The sequence below is a fragment of the Scyliorhinus canicula genome, chromosome 17 (genome assembly GCF_902713615.1).
Source record: "Scyliorhinus canicula chromosome 17, sScyCan1.1, whole genome shotgun sequence".
Taxonomy (NCBI): domain Eukaryota; kingdom Metazoa; phylum Chordata; class Chondrichthyes; order Carcharhiniformes; family Scyliorhinidae; genus Scyliorhinus; species Scyliorhinus canicula.
Genome location: NC_052162.1, coordinates 96,497,025 through 96,516,790, shown reverse-complemented (window position 1 = coordinate 96,516,790; position 19,766 = coordinate 96,497,025). Strand labels below are relative to the sequence as shown.

General features: G+C 46.6%; 2 protein-coding genes across 5 annotated transcripts in view; one reads left to right on the top strand and one right to left on the bottom strand.

Annotated features, from left to right (window-relative positions):
- Positions 1-1,225: 1,225 nt before the first annotated feature.
- LOC119951971 (T-cell-specific guanine nucleotide triphosphate-binding protein 2-like) lies at positions 1,226-18,770 on the bottom strand. 4 transcript variants are annotated; one of them, XM_038775404.1, is made up of 4 exons: positions 17,920-18,054; positions 15,476-15,588; positions 12,842-13,000; positions 4,355-5,173 (listed from the first exon to the last, which is right to left on the bottom strand). In XM_038775404.1, exons 3-4 carry the CDS (start codon positions 12,859-12,861, stop codon positions 4,468-4,470), a joined length of 726 nt encoding a protein of 241 aa, XP_038631332.1. In that variant the 5' UTR covers positions 12,862-13,000; positions 15,476-15,588; positions 17,920-18,054; the 3' UTR covers positions 4,355-4,467. The 4 variants fall into 4 exon arrangements, 3 of the variants coding, with proteins under 3 accessions (XP_038631332.1, XP_038631334.1, XP_038631333.1); XR_005457728.1 differs by lacking the exons at positions 4,355-5,173; positions 15,476-15,588; positions 17,920-18,054 and adding exons at positions 1,226-1,420; positions 18,373-18,770; XM_038775406.1 differs by lacking the exons at positions 15,476-15,588; positions 17,920-18,054 and adding an exon at positions 18,373-18,770.
- The window catches only part of LOC119951970 (interferon-inducible GTPase 5-like), a 28,568-nt gene continuing 26,990 nt past the window's right edge, over positions 18,189-19,766 (top strand). Inside the window, exon 1 of the mRNA XM_038775402.1 lies at positions 18,189-18,318. The gene's annotated coding sequence lies outside the window, so the exon portion shown is untranslated. The remainder of the gene's footprint in view (positions 18,319-19,766) is intronic.

Sequence of the window (19,766 nt, the reverse complement as noted above, 5' to 3'; positions counted from 1 at the left end):
GAAGTGGATTGGCTTGAAGATATAAATATTTATTCTATCTATTTGTAGCTACAGAGCATCAACCAGACAGGGATAAGCATCAAGGAAGAGATGCATAATTGTTATTGCATTGAGTTAGTACAGCTTGATGGAGATATACGCTTTAATGTGTGCCCTGTTCGGTTAATTTATGATTATTTCCATTTAAAAGCCTGAACGTGTGCTAAAAATGATCATCACTCCAGGGAGTGTTTGTGTCTGAAGGAACTTTAGATGATGTCTCATTTTGTCTAAACAATGTCTAAAGTTGACAAAAAAAAGTTCAGCAGCTGTGAAATTATTACAGCTCAGCACCACTGGTTGGACAACTATTGACCCTCAGAGATATCAATGTTGTGCAGGACACCACTTGACTCAGTAAATTTTATTTGAAAAATCGCAACAAACCACACATTGACAATTTCATAACCGTTGCTGGAACAAGTCTGCAGCCTGCATGGCAAGTCCCATTCCCGTCTAACCCTTGTGCTGGGTGACCTAACAACACCTTGAAATTCTCAACCTTGTGTCCACATAGATCCCTGAAAGTTGCCACCCAGGTTGATAGGGTTGTGAAGAAGGCCTATGGTGTGTTGGCCTTTATTGGTAGAGGGATTGAGTTCCGGAGCCATGAGGTCATGTTGCAGTTGTACAAAACTCTAGTACGGCCGCATTTGGAGTATTGCGTACAGTTCTGGTCGCCTCATTATAGGAAGGACGTGGAAGCTTTGGAACGGGTGCAGAGGAGATTTACCAGGATGTTGCCTGATATGGAGGGAAAATCTTATGAGGAAAGGCTGATGGACTTGAGTTTGTTTTCGTTAGAGAGAAGAAGGTTAAGAGGTGACTTAATAGAGGCATACAAAATGATCAGAGGGTTAGATAGGGTGGACAGCGAGAGCCTTCTCCCACGGATGGAGGTGGCTAGCACGAGGGGACATAGCCTTAAATTGAGGGGTAATAGATATAGGACAGAGGTCAGAGGTGGGTTTTTTACGCAAAGAGTGGTGAGGCCGTGGAATGCCCTACCTGCAACAGTAGTGAACTCGCCAACATTGAGGGCATTTAAAAGTTTATTGGATAAGCATATGGATGATAAGGGCATAGTGTAGGTTAGATGGCCTTTAGTTTTTTTTCCATGTTGGTGCAACATCGAGGGCCGAAGGGCCTGTACTGCGCTGTATCGTTCTATGTTCTATGTTATGTTCTTGTTTTCAAATCTGTCAAAGGCCTTGTCTCTCCCTATCTCTGTAATCTCCTCTGGTCTACAAACCTCTTGAGATATTTGTGCTCCTCTAATTCTGGCCTCTTGAACATCCTTGAGTTTAATTATTCCACCACTGAGAACGCTGCTTTCAGTTGCCAATGTCCAGAGGATTGCAAAGATCCATTGAATTGTTTCCTGTTGGAGAGGAAGGTAAAGAAAGGCTAGGTTTTTTTCAGTGTTGTTAAAGTCTGTGCTTATGAGGCCAAAGTCTGTTTGGTTGCAGATTGTCTCTTTGCAACATTAATCTCTTGACTCCACAGGCAAAGCCGTACACACAGTGAAACTCAGATCACAAAACAGAATTATCGACCTTTGCATTGGAATCCTGAAGGAGCCTTGGTAGGGAAGTGATGTCTCCTTTCACTAACCCTCCAACCACTAGATGTCCACTAACTGTCTCTCACCATGTAGATCAATGACCAGAAATGCAGAGTCTTGGGAGATCAAAGTGTGAAAATGCAGTGAGAAATAAGCTGCAAAACCGTCAATGCCATAAGAAAGTCCGGGTATTCAGACACTCCATTAGAAATGGTTCCGATCAGTATCACAGCAACACCAAACTTAAAGTTTAATTTCAGATCAATTATGATCTTATTAAGAGGCAGAGCAGGTTCGATGGGCCGAATGGCCTACTCCTGCTCTCACATCATATGGTCTAAATTTATACACATCTGCTAAGTAACCATGTCTAAGTCACTTTCTCCTATATTTTTCTGTTCAGTTCTTCCAACAATATTTCTCGTCATTTAATTTTATATTCTTGTTCAGCTGGTGAGAAATAAATACTCAGCACAATATTCAAGATGAAGGGTTGGGCATTTATTGATCCATGACATGGTGTGTGAATATTACATGCCTGAGTTGTAATAATAATATTTTCTTAAAAGCAAAACCCATACTGTAGAATCTGACTGAGGACAGCATTTCCCCAATGGACTGTTTTGCTGGGGAGTTCAATTTCTCTGGAGTAAGCAATAGTGCATTCATACTTAAATATCTTCTGTACCTCCAAAAATGTAATTTTTTATAACATTAGCAGTGTGGTGCTTGTTTGTCAAGGAGAATGAACATACAAACACTTGAAGCTTTATTCAAAGGTGAATGGACACACAGCCAAGGCTGAGTTTCTATTAGTCATGCAAGATTACAGCTAGTTTAACTCTCCAGATTCCTCCCTTCCTCACTCGCAGCCTATGGTAATGATCTCTCTTCATTTAAGCTGTTCTGAAATGGAACCATTCCACTATGTCTATAATTCCACTTGATTTTTGTAGCACATCAAAATGTTACCAAATTTGGACACCATTACACATGAGAACACCTCCCACCAGGTACGTGGTACATACTCATGCGACTCGGTCAACGTTGTCTACCTCATACGCTGCAGGAAAAGATGTCCCGAAGCATGGTACCATGCAGACGCTGCGACAATTAATGAACGGACATTGCGCGACAATCGCCAGGCAGAAATGTTCTCCTCCAGTCTGGAACACAGCAGTCAAGGACATTCAGCCTCTTATCTTCGGGTAAGCATTCTCCAAGGCGGCTTTCAGGATGCGCAGCAACGCAGAATCGCTGAGCAGAAACTTATAGCCAAGTTCCGCACATCGAAGTATGGCCTCAACCAGGACCTTGGATTCATGTCGCATTACATTCACCCCCTACCATCCAACCTGGGCTTACGGAATCCTACCAACTGTCTTGGCTTGAGACAATTCACACCTCTTTAACCTGTGATTATCCCTCTCTCCAGTTGCTCCATCTGGACCTGTAAAGACTTTATTACCTGCAATGACTCACATTCAAAGTATCGTCTTGCATCATTGACTTTGTCTATATACATGTTTCTGGAACCCACTTCTTCATTCACCTGAGGAAGGAGCAGTGCTCTGAAAGCTAATGATTCGAAACAAACCTGTTGGACTTTAACCTGGTGTTGTAAGACTTCTTACTGTGCTCAACCCAAGTCCAACACCAGCATCTCCACATCGTGTATTCTTTCGGCATACGTGTTGAATCCAAGTTAGTAGTGTTAATAAATTTATAGCTTTGTTTAAGTTTAAGCTATTTTGTCATCTTTGTGAACACTGCATAAACCATCGTGAATTAAGCAACACAAAGAACATCACATTGCCATCTCTAATTGCCCTTGAGTGAGTGGCTTTCTGCACCATTTCAGAAGACAGGTTAGAGTCAACCACACTGCTCACATCACATATAGGTAAGGACGGCAGATTTCCTTCCCGAAAAGGGCATTAGTGAACCAGGTGGACTTTTGTGACAATGGTTTCTTTATATAATAATAATATATATAATATATGATTTTTAATCCCAGATTTTTATTGAATTCAAATTTCATCAACTACCATGGTGGGATTTGAACCCAGGAGCCCAGAGAATTACCCTGTGTCTTTGGATTACTTGTCAAATGACAATACTATTACGCCATCATCTGTCTTTTCCCTGCAGTTTTATTTCTTTTTCATACAACGATGACAGATGATTAAATAATTTGGAAGATAAAGGGAATGTGATTTTTTAAATTCCTTTCTCAGAGTAACCAATGCATGGGGTGCACGAGGCGAGTCGCTATTCCATCTCCTTGTTCCAAAAAAGACAATTCAATTCATGGTCCCCAGTCACGGAATTTAACAGTTCCAAATTGAGGGGAACTGGTATCGCACCTGACATTAACTTTTTATTTCATGCTCGATCTTAACCAAAGAGCTCCCCCCCCCCCCCCCCCCCCCCCCCCACCCCCCCCCCCCCCCCCCCCCCCCCCCCCCCCCCCCCCCCCCTCCCCACCCCCCCCCCACCCCCCCCACCCCCCCCCCCCCCCCACCCCCCCCCCCCCCCCCCCCACCCCCCCCCCCCCCCCCCCCCCCCCCCCCACCCCCCCCCCCCCCCCCCCCCACCCCCCCCCCCCCCCCCCCACCCCCCCCCCCACCCCCCCCCCCCCCCCCCCCCCCACCCCCCCCCCCCCCACCCCCCCCCCCCCCCACCCCCCCCCCCCCCCCCCCCCCCCCCCCCCCCCCCCCCCCCCCCCCCCCCCCCCCCCCCCCCCACACAAAAGAAAAGCTGGTCAACTGAAAATTTCAGAACTTTAAATTAATTTTTGTTTGGTAAGATTGTTAAGGAGTTTCTAAAGGTGACAGAACCAAGGCAACTGGTCAGAATGCTGATCAGCCATGGTCGAATTGAAAGGGGTAAAAGCCTTCAGGGGACGAATGGTTTATTCTAATGTTCATTTTCAACCGAACAAAATCATACCGATTCTGATCAAAGTTTGATATCAGGAACACACTGGGTGATGGGATTCCTGCCTCTTCCAAATTCCTGACACAGTCACTCCTGATCTTTTTCAATTCGGCTTCTTCATTAATTTCCCTCCGACGCGGTCTCATTGAATTGAGATCATTATCGATTTTAGACCGAACAAAGTAGAATTCCTTCCCCAGCCGTTTAATCTCTTTGGCGAGTTTTTCATCATTTTCTCTGAATCGACAGTGTGAGATGATGATGAAGAAATCATATCTTTCAAAATTCATTTCCCTCAGGTATTTATCCGCCGGGAATTTTGTTGTCCCAATTCCCGGCAGATCCCATAAACGAACATTGGGCAGGTTGGGATGTTTGTATCCGATTGGCTCCATTGTGGTTTCTGTGGATCCGGTTTCAGCCGCTTCCTCATCACCGTTCCGGAGGCCCCGCATCGCATTGATGAAGGTGGATTTCCCTGCGCCTGTTTCTCCTGTCACTGCGATGTTAACCTCTTGGTTGTCCAGACTCTTCTGTATCAGTGGCGTAACCACCCGACCCTTTTCATAATTAGATATGAGCTCTTCAGGTTTGGTGTCGGGAGTGTCGGAAGATCGAACCATCTCATTACTGCAAGAAAACATTTTGCATGATATTTTGCACCAGGATTAAAAATTGTATTTATGCAGCACATTGGACTGGATTTTATTGACAGTGGTAAATAATTCACAGTAGCCATTCATTAAACGTACACATTGAAGTTAAACTTACGCGTGTTCATTGATATTCTCTGGGCTTATCTTGCATTGGAACAGGAGGTGCTTAGAAATCCAAAGCAGCCTTAAATCCTCTATTGGGGGTCTGGCACCTGTATGACCGGTGCCACCAACTGCAGCTACATGTGGGCGGCACGGTAGCACATTGGGTAGCACTGTTGCTTCACAGCCAGGGTCCTAGGTTCAATTCCCCGCTTGGATCACTGTCTGTGTGGAGTCTGCACGTTTTCCCCGTGTCTGCGTGGGTTTCTTCCGGGCGCTCCGGTTTCCTCCCACGTCCCGAAAGACGTGCTGTTAGGTAATGTGGACATTCTGAATTCTCCCTCTGTGTACCCGAACAGGCGTCGGAATGTGGTGACTAGGGGCTTTTCACAGTAACTTCATTGCAGTGTTAATGTCAGCCTACTTGTGACAATAAAGATTATTATTATTTTCACATGGAGGCAGGAAACAGGAGCTGGTTGTTTTTTCGGAGTCAGAAACATGCCTCCAGTGGGAAAATGATTGGAGTGATGATTTTCACAGAGGGGTGAGCCCTTATAAGCATGGGCTCCCTGTTCAATCCGAGTCAGTGGTGGTGAGTCAGGTGAAATGTGCAACTGATTTAGACATCTTCACAGCAACCATCATCGAAGCTGCGAGTTGGCCTGAGGTCGAGATCTATGGCTTGTGTTAAAGCCTAGCACAGCACCAAGGGGAAGAGTGATGAGTCAGGGGAGACAGAGGCCTGGTACCCAGGGTAAGTCAGGCCCTCTGATGCCGATCTAGATCTAATGCTGGTGGTTGCAAGGGAGCGAGGAGATCACCAGCTGAAGTTACCAAGGCAGTTAGCCACAACCAATGGGCTTTTTACTGGAACAGAGAAAAACACTTATTTCTCCTCCTACAGTCCAAAGCAGTCAAACTGAAACTGAAATCTTAAAAAAACCCTCTCACCTCAGCCACAGCCCCATGTGCTACAAGTCACATGATGAGACTACACCTTTCTTAAAGGGACACTCACATGACAACATACAAACAATATGAAATAGGAGAATAAGAAGGCCATTTGTTCCCTCAAGCCTGCTCCGCCATTCGTGAGATCATGATGGATCTGTTTGTATTGAGTCCCACATTTCCACCTTCCCCTGATAACCTTGATTTCACTTGCTTAATAAGAATCCATTAACGTCCACAAATATTGAGTGATCTCATCTCCACTGCCTCCTGAGGCAGAGAGTTCCAAAGTTGCTTTCTCAAGTAAGGAGACCAAAACTGAACACAATACTCCAGGTGTGGCCTCACTAACACCTTATACAATTGCAACATAACCTCCCTAGTCTTAAACTCCATCCCTCTAGCAATGAAGGACAAAATTCCATTTGCCTTCTTAATCACCTATTGCACCTGTAAACCAACCTTCTGTGACTCATGCACTAGCACACCCAAGTCGCTCTGCACAGCGGCATGCTTTAATATTTTATCGTTTAAATAATAATCCCGTTTGCTGTTATTCCTACCAAAATGGATAACCTCACATTTGTCAACATTGTATTCCATCTGCCAGACCCTAGCCATAGACTTAACCTATCCAAATCTGTCTGCAGACTTCCAGTATCCTCTGCACTTTTCGCTTTACCACTCATCTTAGTGTCATCTGCAAACTTGGACACATTGCCCTTGGTCCCCCAACTCCAAAACATCTATGTAAATTGTGAACAATTGTGGGCCCAACACGGATCCCTGAGGGACACCACTAGCTACTGGTTGCCAACCAGAGAAACACCCATTAATCCCCACTCTTTGCTTTCTATTAATTAACCAATTCTCTATCCATGCTACTACTTTACCCTTAATGCCATGCATCTTTATCTTATGCAGCAACATTTTGTGTGGCACCTTGTCAAAGGCTTTCTGGAAATCCAGATGTACCACATCCATCGGCTCCCCGTTATCTACTTCACTGGTCATGTCCTCAAAAAATTCCACTAAATTAGTTAGGCATGACCTGCCCTTTATGAACCCATGCTGCGTCTGCCCAATGGGACAATTTCTATCCAGATGCCTCGCTATTTCTTCCTTGATGATAGATTCCAGCATCTTCCCTACTACCGAAGTTAAGCTCACTGGCCTATAATTTCCTGCTTTCTGCCTACCTCCTTTTTTAAACAGTGGCGTTACGTTTGCTAATTTCCAATCCACCGGGACCACCCCAGAGTCTAGTGAATTTTGATAAATCATCATTAGTGCATCTGCAATTTCCCTAGCCATTTCTTTTAGCACTCTGGGATGCATTCCATCAGGGCCAGGCGACGTCTACCTTTAGCCCCATTAGCTTGCCCATCACTCCCTCCTTAGTGATTACAATCCTCTCAAGGTCCTCACCTGTCATAGCCTCATTTCTATCAGTCGCTTGCATGTTATTTGTGTCTTCCACTGTGAAGACCGACCCAAAAAACCTGTTCAGTTCCACAGCCATTTCCTCATTTCCCATTATTAAAACTCCCTTCTCATCCTCTAAAGGACCAATATATACCTTAGCCATTCTTTTTTTGTTTTATATATTTGTAAAAACTTTTACTGTCTGTTTTTATATTCTGAGCAAGTTTACTCTCATACTCTATCTTACTCTTCTTTATAGCTTTTTTAGTAGCTTTCTGTTGCCCCCTAAAGATTTCCCAGTCCTCTCATCTCCCATCAATCTTTGCCACTTTCTATGCTTTTTCCTTCAATTTGATACTCTCCCTTATTTCCTTAGATATCCATGGTCGATTTTCCCTCTTTCTACCGTCCTTCCTTTTTGTTGGTATAAACCTTTGCTGAGCACTGTGAAAAATCGCTTGGAAGGTTCACCACTGTTCCTCAACTGTTCCACCATAAAGTCTTAGCTCCCAGTCTACCTTAGCTAGTTCTTCTCTCATCCCCTTGTAATCTCCTTTGTTTAAACACAAAACACTAGTATTTGATTTTACTTTCTCACCCTCCATCTGTATTTTAAATTCCACCATATTGTGACCACTCCTTCTCATCTTCACATAAGCCTCCTTCTTCCTCTTGACAAGTGATTCAACTGCTTTAGTAACCCATGGTTCAATTGAGGCTTTGGCGGGCATTAGATCAGGGTTGTCAAAGACCCGCAGGTGGGTCTCGGGCGGGTGTCGGGAGGGTCGCAGAGAGATCAGTCACGGCATTCCTGCGGTGATCCCAATCATGAGGATGCTACCACCTTTTAAATGAAAATAAATCAGGCTGTGTGCAGTCTTCTGGCCAGAACCAGCAGCAGAGAGCAGGCCACGTGCCCTGCACGTACACTTGACGTCAAGCACTCTGCGTGTAAGTGCTTTTGAAGCCAGATTTGCTTCCATTTTCCAGCTGCTGGCAAGGGGACTGTGAAGATGGACAATTTTTTTTTAAATGTAAGAGACGGCCAGAGACTCAAATAAGCATTGAGCCTACTAGACAGGATCTCACAACAGAATATGCTGGAGAGAGCTACACAGGAGAGTCCAGGGCAGGACAGAGCACTGCTAGTGTTAGCTCTGTACTCAGCCCAGGGCCTCTGGTTAACAGCCTACAAAGAAACTTAACCCAGCTACAAAGCAGTATAAAGATAATCATCCTGAGGTATGGTTTTGTCAATTGTGCCAATGGAAATAAAGGTTCAAACCCATTTGTGTTATATGCAGTGAGGTCCTTAAAATGAGAGGAGAAGATTCCGATTTTGAAAGAGACGTGGTGGGTGAAACATTCCTTTTGAGGTTAGGACCTCAGGGTCAGTTATTAACTTACAGCTGACTCCAAATTAAAAGACTACGCTGCTATACCTGACCTGCGATATCACATTAAAAACATGCCAAAAGCCCATGAGAGGATGTCAGCATTCTGGAGTAGCATCCCCCAGGAGTAGCCAGTGCTGAGTAAAACAAGCATTTTGTTCCTAATGCCCTTCATGAGTGAGTTTATATTTTCCGTTTTCATAAAAATGAAGACAGCATAAACGAATTGGCTGAAGTCTGTACCTGACATGCGCATTGCCCTCTCCTCCAGTGAACCTAATTCAAGTGAGATCGTGAGGACCAAGCTGGCTAAAGTAACCAAAGGTGGTGTGTGTCATGAAAGGCAGCCAGCGTGGTTCCCAGGAAATAAATTTGGAAAACACTGCATTAGATGATTATTATTTCAATAGGAACAATGTGCAAGGGTAGGGGGAAAAGGCAGGGGAATGGCACTAATCATGATACTCCTTTGGAGAGCCGGTACAGACACAATGAACCAAATGGCCTCCTTCTGTTCTGTAACAATTCTGTGATTCTGTCACACCTTCCAAACACATGGGGCGCGATTCTCCGCTGCCAACGACGGGTCGGAGAATAGCGGGAGGGCGTCCCCGACGTTTTTCACGCCCTCCCGCTATTCTCCCCCCCCCCCCCCCACGGACGCCCTACGACACGAATCGCTGCTCGCCGTTTTTTTACAGCGAACAGCGATTCTCCCCAGGCCGATGGGCCGAGTTCCCAGGCCTTTACGACCGTTTTTACGGCAGCAAACACACCTGCTTGCTGCCGTCGTAAAAACGGCCGCAACATGCCCGTTCTGGGCATCCAGGGCCCCGATTGGCACGGCAGTACCACGGATGCACTCTTTCTCCCTCCGCCGCCCCGCAGGATCAGTCCGTGGGGCGGCCGAGGGAGATGACGGCCCCGCGCATGCGTGGGTTGGAGCCGTCCAATCCGCGCATGCGTGGCTGACATCATTGTGCGCGTCAGCCGGCGTGACGCTTGGCACGCGGACTTAGTGACGGTCGCTAAGCCCGCGATGCCGTGCTTCACGGGGCCCCGCTGCTAGCCCCGCCCGGGGGGGGGGGCGAATCCGGTCCCGGGAGGGGGCGCGGAGGCTGCCGTGAAACACGGCCAGTTTCACGGCAGCCTTTACGACTCGCCGCATTTGCGGAGTATCGCGCCCCATGGTCTATCAGAATGATTCTCTCTCCTCGGTGACACAGAGAGTGAATATGACAACTTTAGTGGGCATGGGGGGCGAGGTGCTGGTGGGAGTTGCAGTTACTTCCCATCAGAGAAGGGAAGACAGACAGTCCTGCTACAAGAGCAGAGCCTCAGGAGTCAATGCAAAGGAGACACAACAGGAAATGTGCTCCCACAAGCTGGAAGTTCCCTGAGGTAGTATGGGGATCATGGATAATGGCTAGAGGAGACCAGCCAGCTCATATACACCACAATGGCTTGGGGCTATGAGTCCTTGAGCTTGTCTATTTAGTAAGTGGCCCATCACTGGGAGAGTCATAGGCACCACTCAGAATGCAAAGGAACTGACATCCATGAGATGCTGGGCAGCAAGGACTGGTTAATGGCACAGAGACCTTTGGATGGGTGCCAGCTATGCTCTCCTCCAGGCACTGAGAATGTCCGGTCAGGGCTGAGGATGTCACAGAGATGGGCAACAGTGTCACCCCTCAGGGCATCCTCATCCTAGGCCTCCTTGGCCCGACTGATTAAGGGGCCATCTATGCGGCAGGGGCAAAAGACAAAGACTGCCCTGCAGCCTTTGGAGATTCTCCCACAGCCATCTCCATATCAAGGGCAACAGCCACATACATGTATGTCCATTGCAAATGGAGATGAGTGGGCAGATTGCCTCCCCTTCTCCAAGGCCACAAGGACAGCACAACACAAGTGTGGCAGATTGTGGAAGCCACTGGGTCAGCGAGGTATCTTCATATTGTCTCTGTCAACTGTTTCTCTCTCTTTATATTAAGGCACACATCTGGGCCTCCTTTTATTGCAGGAGGTGGCAGGAGGTGGTGAAAGACAGAATGGGATCTTCCACAGTGTGGAAAGTCTCTGGGAACATGTGCCTCCAACATTGGCATGGTGATTAGATGTTCCTTACATGTCTTAGCACCTTGGACTCTGTCCATTCCTCAATGTAGGCCAGATCGACTCATGAGAGGCTCGGTTGAAATGTTCCAGGATCAGGATAGTTCTGACATCCATGGCATCCTCATGTAACCTTTGCAGCCCGGGTCTTGCCGGACTACTTCGTCGTGCAGCACGGGCACCACTCTATTCAACACCTCCTTCAGCCTCCACTTCCTGCTCCTCCGTGATTAATTGTCTCTTTCCAGAACTTCACTGCCCTCGAGGCTCCCAGCTCCCTGAAAGGCCATGGAATGGAGGTCACAGCAGACCACCGTAATGACTGAGAGAGAATCACAATTAACGTTCTGAGTCTATATCACCCAGGTGAACATGGTAAATGAAATAAAGGAAATCCGGAGAGAGGAACAGTACTTCTTCAAGGAGAGTGATATGGACTCGAAATGTTGAAGGTGTTTCCATAGAATCCCTACAATGCAAAAGGCGGCCATTTGGCCCACTGGGTCCACTGACCCTCTGAAAGAGCACCCTACCTAGGCTCACTCTCCTCCCCTATCTCCATAACCCCACCTAACCTGCACATCTTTGGGTCGTGGGTGGAAACCGGAGCACCCGGAGGAAACCTACACAGATACGGGGAGAACGTGCAAACGCACCCAGTCACCCAAGGCTGGAATCAAACCCAGGTCCATGGTGCTGTGATACAGCTAACCACTGTGCCACTGTATCTCTCTCCACAAGTGCTGCTAGACCTGCTGAGTTTATCCAATATTTTTCTGTTTTTATTCTAGATTTGTATCCATCTTACCTCACTGAAGTTTCTGCAGTCTGAACAATTGGCCTGATTTATATATAGTTGTACAGTTAATATTGGGCATTTCAGCTGTGCTAACCTGGGACTCACCTCATCAATGCTCATACCCAGAACATTTATTTGATCAAAGGCAAATTGGACTGAATATTCCAATCAGATTTTGGGATACCTAAGAATTGGTCCTCTCCCACCCTGGCATCCAGATGCCCCACAGCTGACCTGACCTCTTCTATAGAGGGATCTGTAATGCATAACCCCAGAGGCAACAGAAAAGCTGAACACATGTCCACCATGGGTGCTAGAGGGAGTGGGCTCCTCCAAACTGATACACCATCTGGTGCACATTCAGTGACATTTTATTACCTGACTGGACATGTGTAATCTCCCAACCATTAGCTGGTGCTCTCTGAGATTGTGTGATAAGAGAACTGAGGGCAAATATATCCTGAGCTTCCAGACGTTACCCACCTCACCTACCAGTCAAGTTACTTCTCAGACTGACTAATGCAGTCTCCCAATTGACAGTGCACGTCTGAACAGAGCTCTCTCAACTGGCATAAGCGAGACTCAGATATGATGATGGGTTTGATGAACAGGGGGTTAGGGGAAGCTCATACTGAGGGCCCTGGTTCTTGAGACTTCTCCACCTCTGCTGAAGGACTGGAGAAGAGAAGAGCTTAATGGGGTTACATGAGCTGTAGAATTGTTCAGTATACTCTCATTGCAACTGATGACATTGAGCAATGGTCATGTGTCGCAATGCCAGGTTGTGACAGGTTGTGCTGTAGCAGAGGAACTGAAGAAACACAACAATATGTGGAGTTTCTTGACCAACCTGGAGCTGGATCCTCCCATCCTGCTTCTCTGTCTCTCGCTGCTTTCCCCGTGTGACTGTCCAGCGATTCCAGAGCTTCCTCCTCAGAAAGGGGGAAGAGGACAGAGGCTTGTGGCTCCTCCCCCGACGTCACTTCTTTGTCTTTGGTTGGGTTTTCTCCTTTGAGAGGAAAAGTGGAGAGTGTGAGTGGCAGCATTTTATTTACCATCAGATAAAATACAAGACTGGTGTGGGGAATCATACTGAATCAGGCTGTGAACAGGAATAAGAAGTTAGAAAATCCCTAAACGAACTTTTCCCATCTTCACTAAGTCAGACTGTGAGGGAAGGAATGGGATGTGAAGACTCTTGTGTTTCCCCCTCAATATTTCAGAAAAGCAGCACCTAACGTGGATCACAGAGAGGGCAGGCTGAGTGGAAATGGAAAATGTGGGTTTATATTTGATTTAATTCAAATCATAGCTGAACTCCCTCAACTATCCTATCTTAGCTTCTGGCATGAGGAAACTAAAAATTCTTCTCGCATCTGAGTTCCTGACTGGAAGTTCCTGATTTGCGAACGCCCTTATTGACCACATCCACAGATACTGGGCCACCCTTCTCATGTGATGTCTTCCCTCAGACCACAAACAGGATAGTCAGCTAAAAATTCCAGCTAGGTCACATTGTTGGGGAGACGTGTAGTCACACAGACATGAGAGCAGCTCAAGGACTTCTGTGTCACTGAAATTGAGGCCATGTGATCAGCTTCACCTATCAGTTCTCCTCACCCACCAGGTCAAACCTCCCTCTCTAGCCCAGAACTCACTCCGTTCCCTAGCTTCTCTTCTTCATGTTCTCATGCCCTCTCGAGCTCAGCCACGAGAAACACCCCCTGCTAATGAAATCCTATTCCCACCAAACTGTTGACGACCCAATTTTCCATTCTGGTCCCCATGTTAGCTGACTTTATTAATGGTCCTCTCTCTTTTCCTCTCCCGTTATCCAGCTGGGTGTGGCGGATCACATGTTTTCATACTTAATCTAAATGGTAGCCGGATAATCATTTGCAATGGCTTCTCCTGGACCATTAAATCTTTCCTCGACTCGTCCCCTTTCTCAGCTAAACGCTGCTTCTCAGGGACATCGTCCAAAAGCACAGTGTTTGTTTTCACATTGACACTGTCAATATCTACCTCAACCTCACCATCACCTCTCAGATCCACCACCATTTTAAATGATCAGATTATTTATCTGACATCCAGCACTGGCTGAGCAGAAATCTCCTCCAATTAAATATTGAGAAGACTGAAGACATTGACTTCAGTTTTCTCTTCCTGAACTGGTGACTCCATCGCTCTCCCTGACAATTGTCTGAGACCAATGAAGACCCATCACAACATTTTCCCACGTTGAGCTGTCAATCACAAATCCTTGGCACCACTGAAATCTCCTATTTCCACCTCTGTAATGTTGCTCAACTTCACTTCTGCCTTAGCTCATCATCTGCTAAAGACCTTCTGCGGGATTATCCGTCGGCAGGATCCTCTGCCTCACCGGCAGCATACCCACACCTGTGTATTTCCCAACGGGGTGGGGTGGCCACAATGCAAAACCGCATTGAACGGAGAATCCCACCCCTCATTTTTGCCGTTTACACCCTGTCGACTTGTTGACTCCTGGCTTTGACTCATGCATTTTGTAAACCTAAGTCATCCAAAACTCTGCTGCCCATGGTTAGGGGCACAAAATCACACCAAACCCTGCTCCCCTATCAGCCTGAACTTGCTGACCTAACATAGCTCCTGGTCAAGCAATTGATTTTAAAATTCTCCTCCTTGGCTTCAGCCTCCCTATCCCTGTGATCTCCTCCTTCTCCACAAACCAACGAGATACATGTGCTTATTTAATTCTGCTCTCTTCAGAATTCCTGATTTTAATTGTTTCACTATTGATGGCCATACCTTCAGTTGATACGACCCCAAGCTCTGGAATTCCAAAACTGCTCCGTCTCACTGCTTCCAGTTCCTCCTTGGAGGCACTGCTTAAAACTTTAGCAGTGTCAATTTTCTTGAATAACGCTCATGTTAAAAGTCTTACAACACCAGGTTAAAAGTCCAACAGGTTTGTTTCCTCAAGTTCACCTGAGGAAGGAGCAGTGCTCCAAAAGCTAGTGTTTGAAACAAACCTGTTGGACTTTAACCTGGTGTTGTAAGACTTCTTACTGTCTTCACCCCAGTCCAACACCGGCATCTCCACATCATGGCTCATGTTAAACACCTTGGAATTTTTTATTAAAGGTGCTTTCTCAATACAAGTTATTGGACAAAGCCTTGGGACATATTATGTAAAGACTCGATAAAAATCATAATCATAACTTCTCAGACACTGAAGCAGTCCATGTTCAAATGCAGTAAGATCTGGGCAATATCCAGGCTTGGCTTGACAAGTGGCATTTGCTCCAGGCAATGACCATCTTCAACAAGACAGAATCTAACCATCTCCCTTTGACATTCAAAGGTATTACCATCACTAAATACTCCACGAACACATCCTGGGGATTATCATTGACAGAAGCTGAACTGGACAAGCTATAAAAATACTGTTACTACAGGAGCAGGTCAGAGCCTTGGAATTCTGTCAAGAATAACTCACCTCCCGGGTCTCCAAAAGCTGTCCACCATCTACAAGGCACAAGTCAGGAGTGTGATGTGATGGAATACTCTCCACTTGCCTGGATGAGTGCAGCACCAACAACACTCAAGAAGCTTGACACCATCCAGGAAAAAGAAATCACTTGGTTAGTGCCCCTTCCAATAATATTCAACCCCTCCACCATCGCCACACAATGGCAGCCGTGTATACCAACTACAAGATGCACTGCAGCAACTCATCAAGCCTCCTTCGACAGCACCTTCCAAACTTGGGGCCTCTACCATCTAGAAAGGCAAGGGCCGAAGGCACATGGAACCACCACCACCTGGAGGTTCCCCACCATCATTCACCATCCTCAATTGGAATTTTATCGCCGTTCCTTCACTGTTGCTGGCTCAAAATCCTGCAACTCCCTTCCTAACAGCACAGTGGGTGTACCTACACCACAGGGACTGCGGCGGTTCAAGAAGGCAGCTAATCACCACCTTCTCAAGGCTAACTAGTGATGAGCAATACAAATGCTGGTGGAATCATCCCCTGATGGAATAGAAAAAAATGTTGTCGTTGCAACCACAATTCTAGAGTAATTACCACAGAGAAAAGTCGGGACCTAATTTAGCTAGGGAGATTATTCTGCTGATGTTGATTGAATGTCGGGTTATGGACATTATTATCATACTGCAGCATGGTAGCACAGTGGTTAGCACAGTTGCTTCACAGCTCCAGGGTCCCAGGTTCGATTCCCGGCTTGGGTCACTGGCTTTACGGAGTCTGCACGTTCGCCCCGTGTCTGTGTGGGTTTCCTCCGGGTGCTCCAGTTTCCTCCCACAGTCCAGATATGCAGGATAGGTGGATTGGCCATGCTAAATTGCCCTTGGTGTCCAAAAAATGTTAGGTAGGGTTACAGGGATAGGGTGGAGGCATGGGCTTATGTGGGGTGCTCTTTCCGATGGCCGATGCAGACTTGATGGGCCGAATGGCCTCCTTCTGCACTGTAAATTCTACGATTCTATGACTGGTATAATGTGTTGATCTGAGCTAGATTCGCAGAATCTTCAAACAGACAACCCCAGGTTTCTGGTTCAGTCTGGAGCTGGTGATTCTGATTGGCTGCTGGATATGAGAGCTGGGAGAAGAGGCAGTTCAGTGATTGGCTGTAATCATTTTAATCTTCAGGGTCAGTGAGCAGGAGTTTGGGATGGGCTCCCTGTACTTCACACATCAGTCAGTCAGTCATTCTCCAGCAGCAATGGGCAACCTAGGCTCGTGAGCAGCCTGCTTTCATCTCAATGGGCCGCAAGATTGAAACTGGGCTTGTTCACTAACTATGACCCTAAAATTGAGTACATTTAATACACGGTGAATATTTTATGATGAGTTATACAAAATATTCAATCATTCATATGTTAATAGAACTGTCATCAACTTCAAATGTTAAAACAAGATAGATATTTACACATTAGAGGCAGAAGGAGCGCACGGCTCTCAAGGTCAATGTTGTGAGCAATCAGCGCACACTTCACTTGCCCTGGTTTTATATACGAATCACAGGATAAAAATGAAGAGGCCCTTCGGCCCATTGAGTCTGCACTGATACATGAAAAACACCTGCCCTGCCTAGCTAATCCCATTTGCCAGCACTTGACCCATAGCCTTGAATGTTATGACGTGTCAAGTGCTCTTCCAGGTACTTATTTAAAAGGATAGGAGACAATCTGCCCTGCTGCGCCTGACCTTAAACTTGTGTCCCCTCGTAACTGACCCTTCAACTTAAGGGAACATCTGCCTCCCTATCCACCCTGTCCATGCCCCTCATAATCTTGCACACCTCGAGCAGGTCACTCCCTCAGTCTTCTCTGCTCCAGCAAAAACAACCCAAGCCTGTCCACCCTCTCTTCATAACTTAACTGCTCCATCCCAGGCTATCATGACAAAGTGTCATACCAGTAAGCCAAAAAGGACACGGATGGAAACCAGCGGAATGTGGCAACCTCGTACGTGGCCAACGGTCAACAAAATGTCTTGTGGGCCGCATTCAGAGCCCACTGGCCTACAGTCTGCAAGCAGCAGACCCTGGGGGTTTCTCACCAACTCAACAAGGAAAAGAAAAATGACTATTTTTGTAATAACTTCAAACAAAACTGTCATAAACATAACTGGATTTATTTACACATACACAAGTCACAAGCAATTCCTGTAACCCCCTCCCCTTCCAGTGTCGACCCTACTGGGAGGATGGCTGGGACCTACATTTATCCTCTGGTTTGACAGCTCGTCGTCAATGAGCCCCATTCAAAGATCACTAATTGTTGTCTCATGATTATCGTGGCGGGGGTGTAGAACAATTTCAAGGATTAACATAAGGATAGAAATGACTCAGAGAAATGGACCTTTCCTTTTTTAGAGTGGACATCCTGATAGACAGCAAGGTATTTCAATGTTACCAGTCCAGGTGTTGGATTCCCAGCTCCAGTGTCCAGGGGTCGGAGGCACATCATACTCCAGAATGGAGTACGTGGATGTTAACCGCACCGACACTCCCCTCCCGAAGCTCAGCAATGACCCGGACAGAGTTTGAAATCAATTCCTCAGATCTTTTCCCGGATGAGCTCCTGCTTTCTTTCGGCGTTTTATTTTAGTTCAGGAGGCACTGCCTTGTAAGAATCCTGCAGCTCTCCATGTTGTATCGAACAAGAGATTTCAGCGGCAATCACTTCCTGGTTGGACGATTTCAGACACCCTGTGGATCCTCTTCGAGAACTGCTTCCTTTTCAGAAGGAGACTTGTTTCAAGAACTTGAAAGCGACAGGGAGAAATCGCTCCCAACGAGATTAAGTTGAGCTGTAATTTTAACCTTGTTAACTTTAATTCACGTTGGTAATGTTCTTGTTCCTTACCTGCACTGCTTCCCTGTAGTTTATCAGTGAAGTTCTCACCCTGTTATTTTCTGACTGCTCCCATTCTTTCAGGGCCTTCTTCACATTGGGAGGAAATACTGTACTTACATTGAACAGAGTTTTAAGTAGTCAGAGTTCAGATTCCCTGCTCAGATTCCGGAACGACATCCAATAGGATCGGGAGCTCGCCAGTTGCTGGGCAGAATTAGTTTTCTTTTACAATCCTGGCACTGAATTGTGACAGAAGAGATTCCTGACTGTGGCTCAATTGTTTGGAAATAATCGTGGATGACATGTGAGCCTGATTTTTTTGATGTGCACTCCGACTACTGGTTAGTTTCAAACAATTGCCATTTTTCAGTTAAGGGTTTGGATTTAAATTGCACTTTGCCACGGCATTAACCATGGTTCAGACAAGGTAGCACATTGGCCTCCTGTGGTGAACGTATTGCTACTACAATTCACCACTATTGTGTTGTATTATGTTGATGCCGTTGTGGGCCCCGTTGTGGCTCCGCCCCCTCAGGGGTGGTATATAAACCTGTAAGCCTGTAGGCGGCACTCAGTACAGAGCAGTCGCAGGCAGGCACAGATCTAGTGTATTAAAAACACTGTTCACTTCTACTAATCGTCTCGTGTGAACTGATGGTCGCATCACCTCCGAATCGTTTCGGGGGTTAGAGGGAATACTGCACTGTCAGAGGGTCAGTACTGAGGGAGGGCACTACTGTCAGAGGGTCAGTACTGAGGGACTGCTGGACTGTCAGAGGGTCATTGTGGAAAGTATCACCAATTTGCTGCTGACAAGGGGGAAGAAACCCCCAAAAGCTAAAGGGCCTCACAGAGGTCAGGAAAGAAGGAACAGGAAAGAGAAGTGCAACGTTAACAGCGGCACACGCAAAAGATGGGCCACCCGAAAAGCAGTCTTTAGAGCGACACAGCTGCTCTACAAGACCAATAGGCATCAACTGGCAAGACAAATCATGGGCGCCCCAGCCACAACCACATGTCCTCTGCCCATTGAGGAGCTCGGACGGTGTTTTCGAGACAAGCTCTCGAAGCCCAATAACAAGGCGAATGTGAGCAAGTTTGCCACATACAAAGGCAGTACCGGTAAGGGGGAGTTGATGAGACCAATTGAGGAAGAAGAGGTAACAAAAGCGATCAAGGGCGCAGACGAGAACTGCTTTGGCCTCCGCGGATGACATAGCCCTTCTGAGTGACTCTCACACAGTGATGGAAAAGAACCTGAAGCTCCTGCGGACCTTTTGCACCAATACGGGCTTAGCGATTAATAGCAATAAGTCCAAAGGCTTCCACTTCAGTTACAAGTCGAAGACCTTCATGTACAACCATCGCAAAAACTGGAAGCTCGGGAATGAGGTTATCACCTA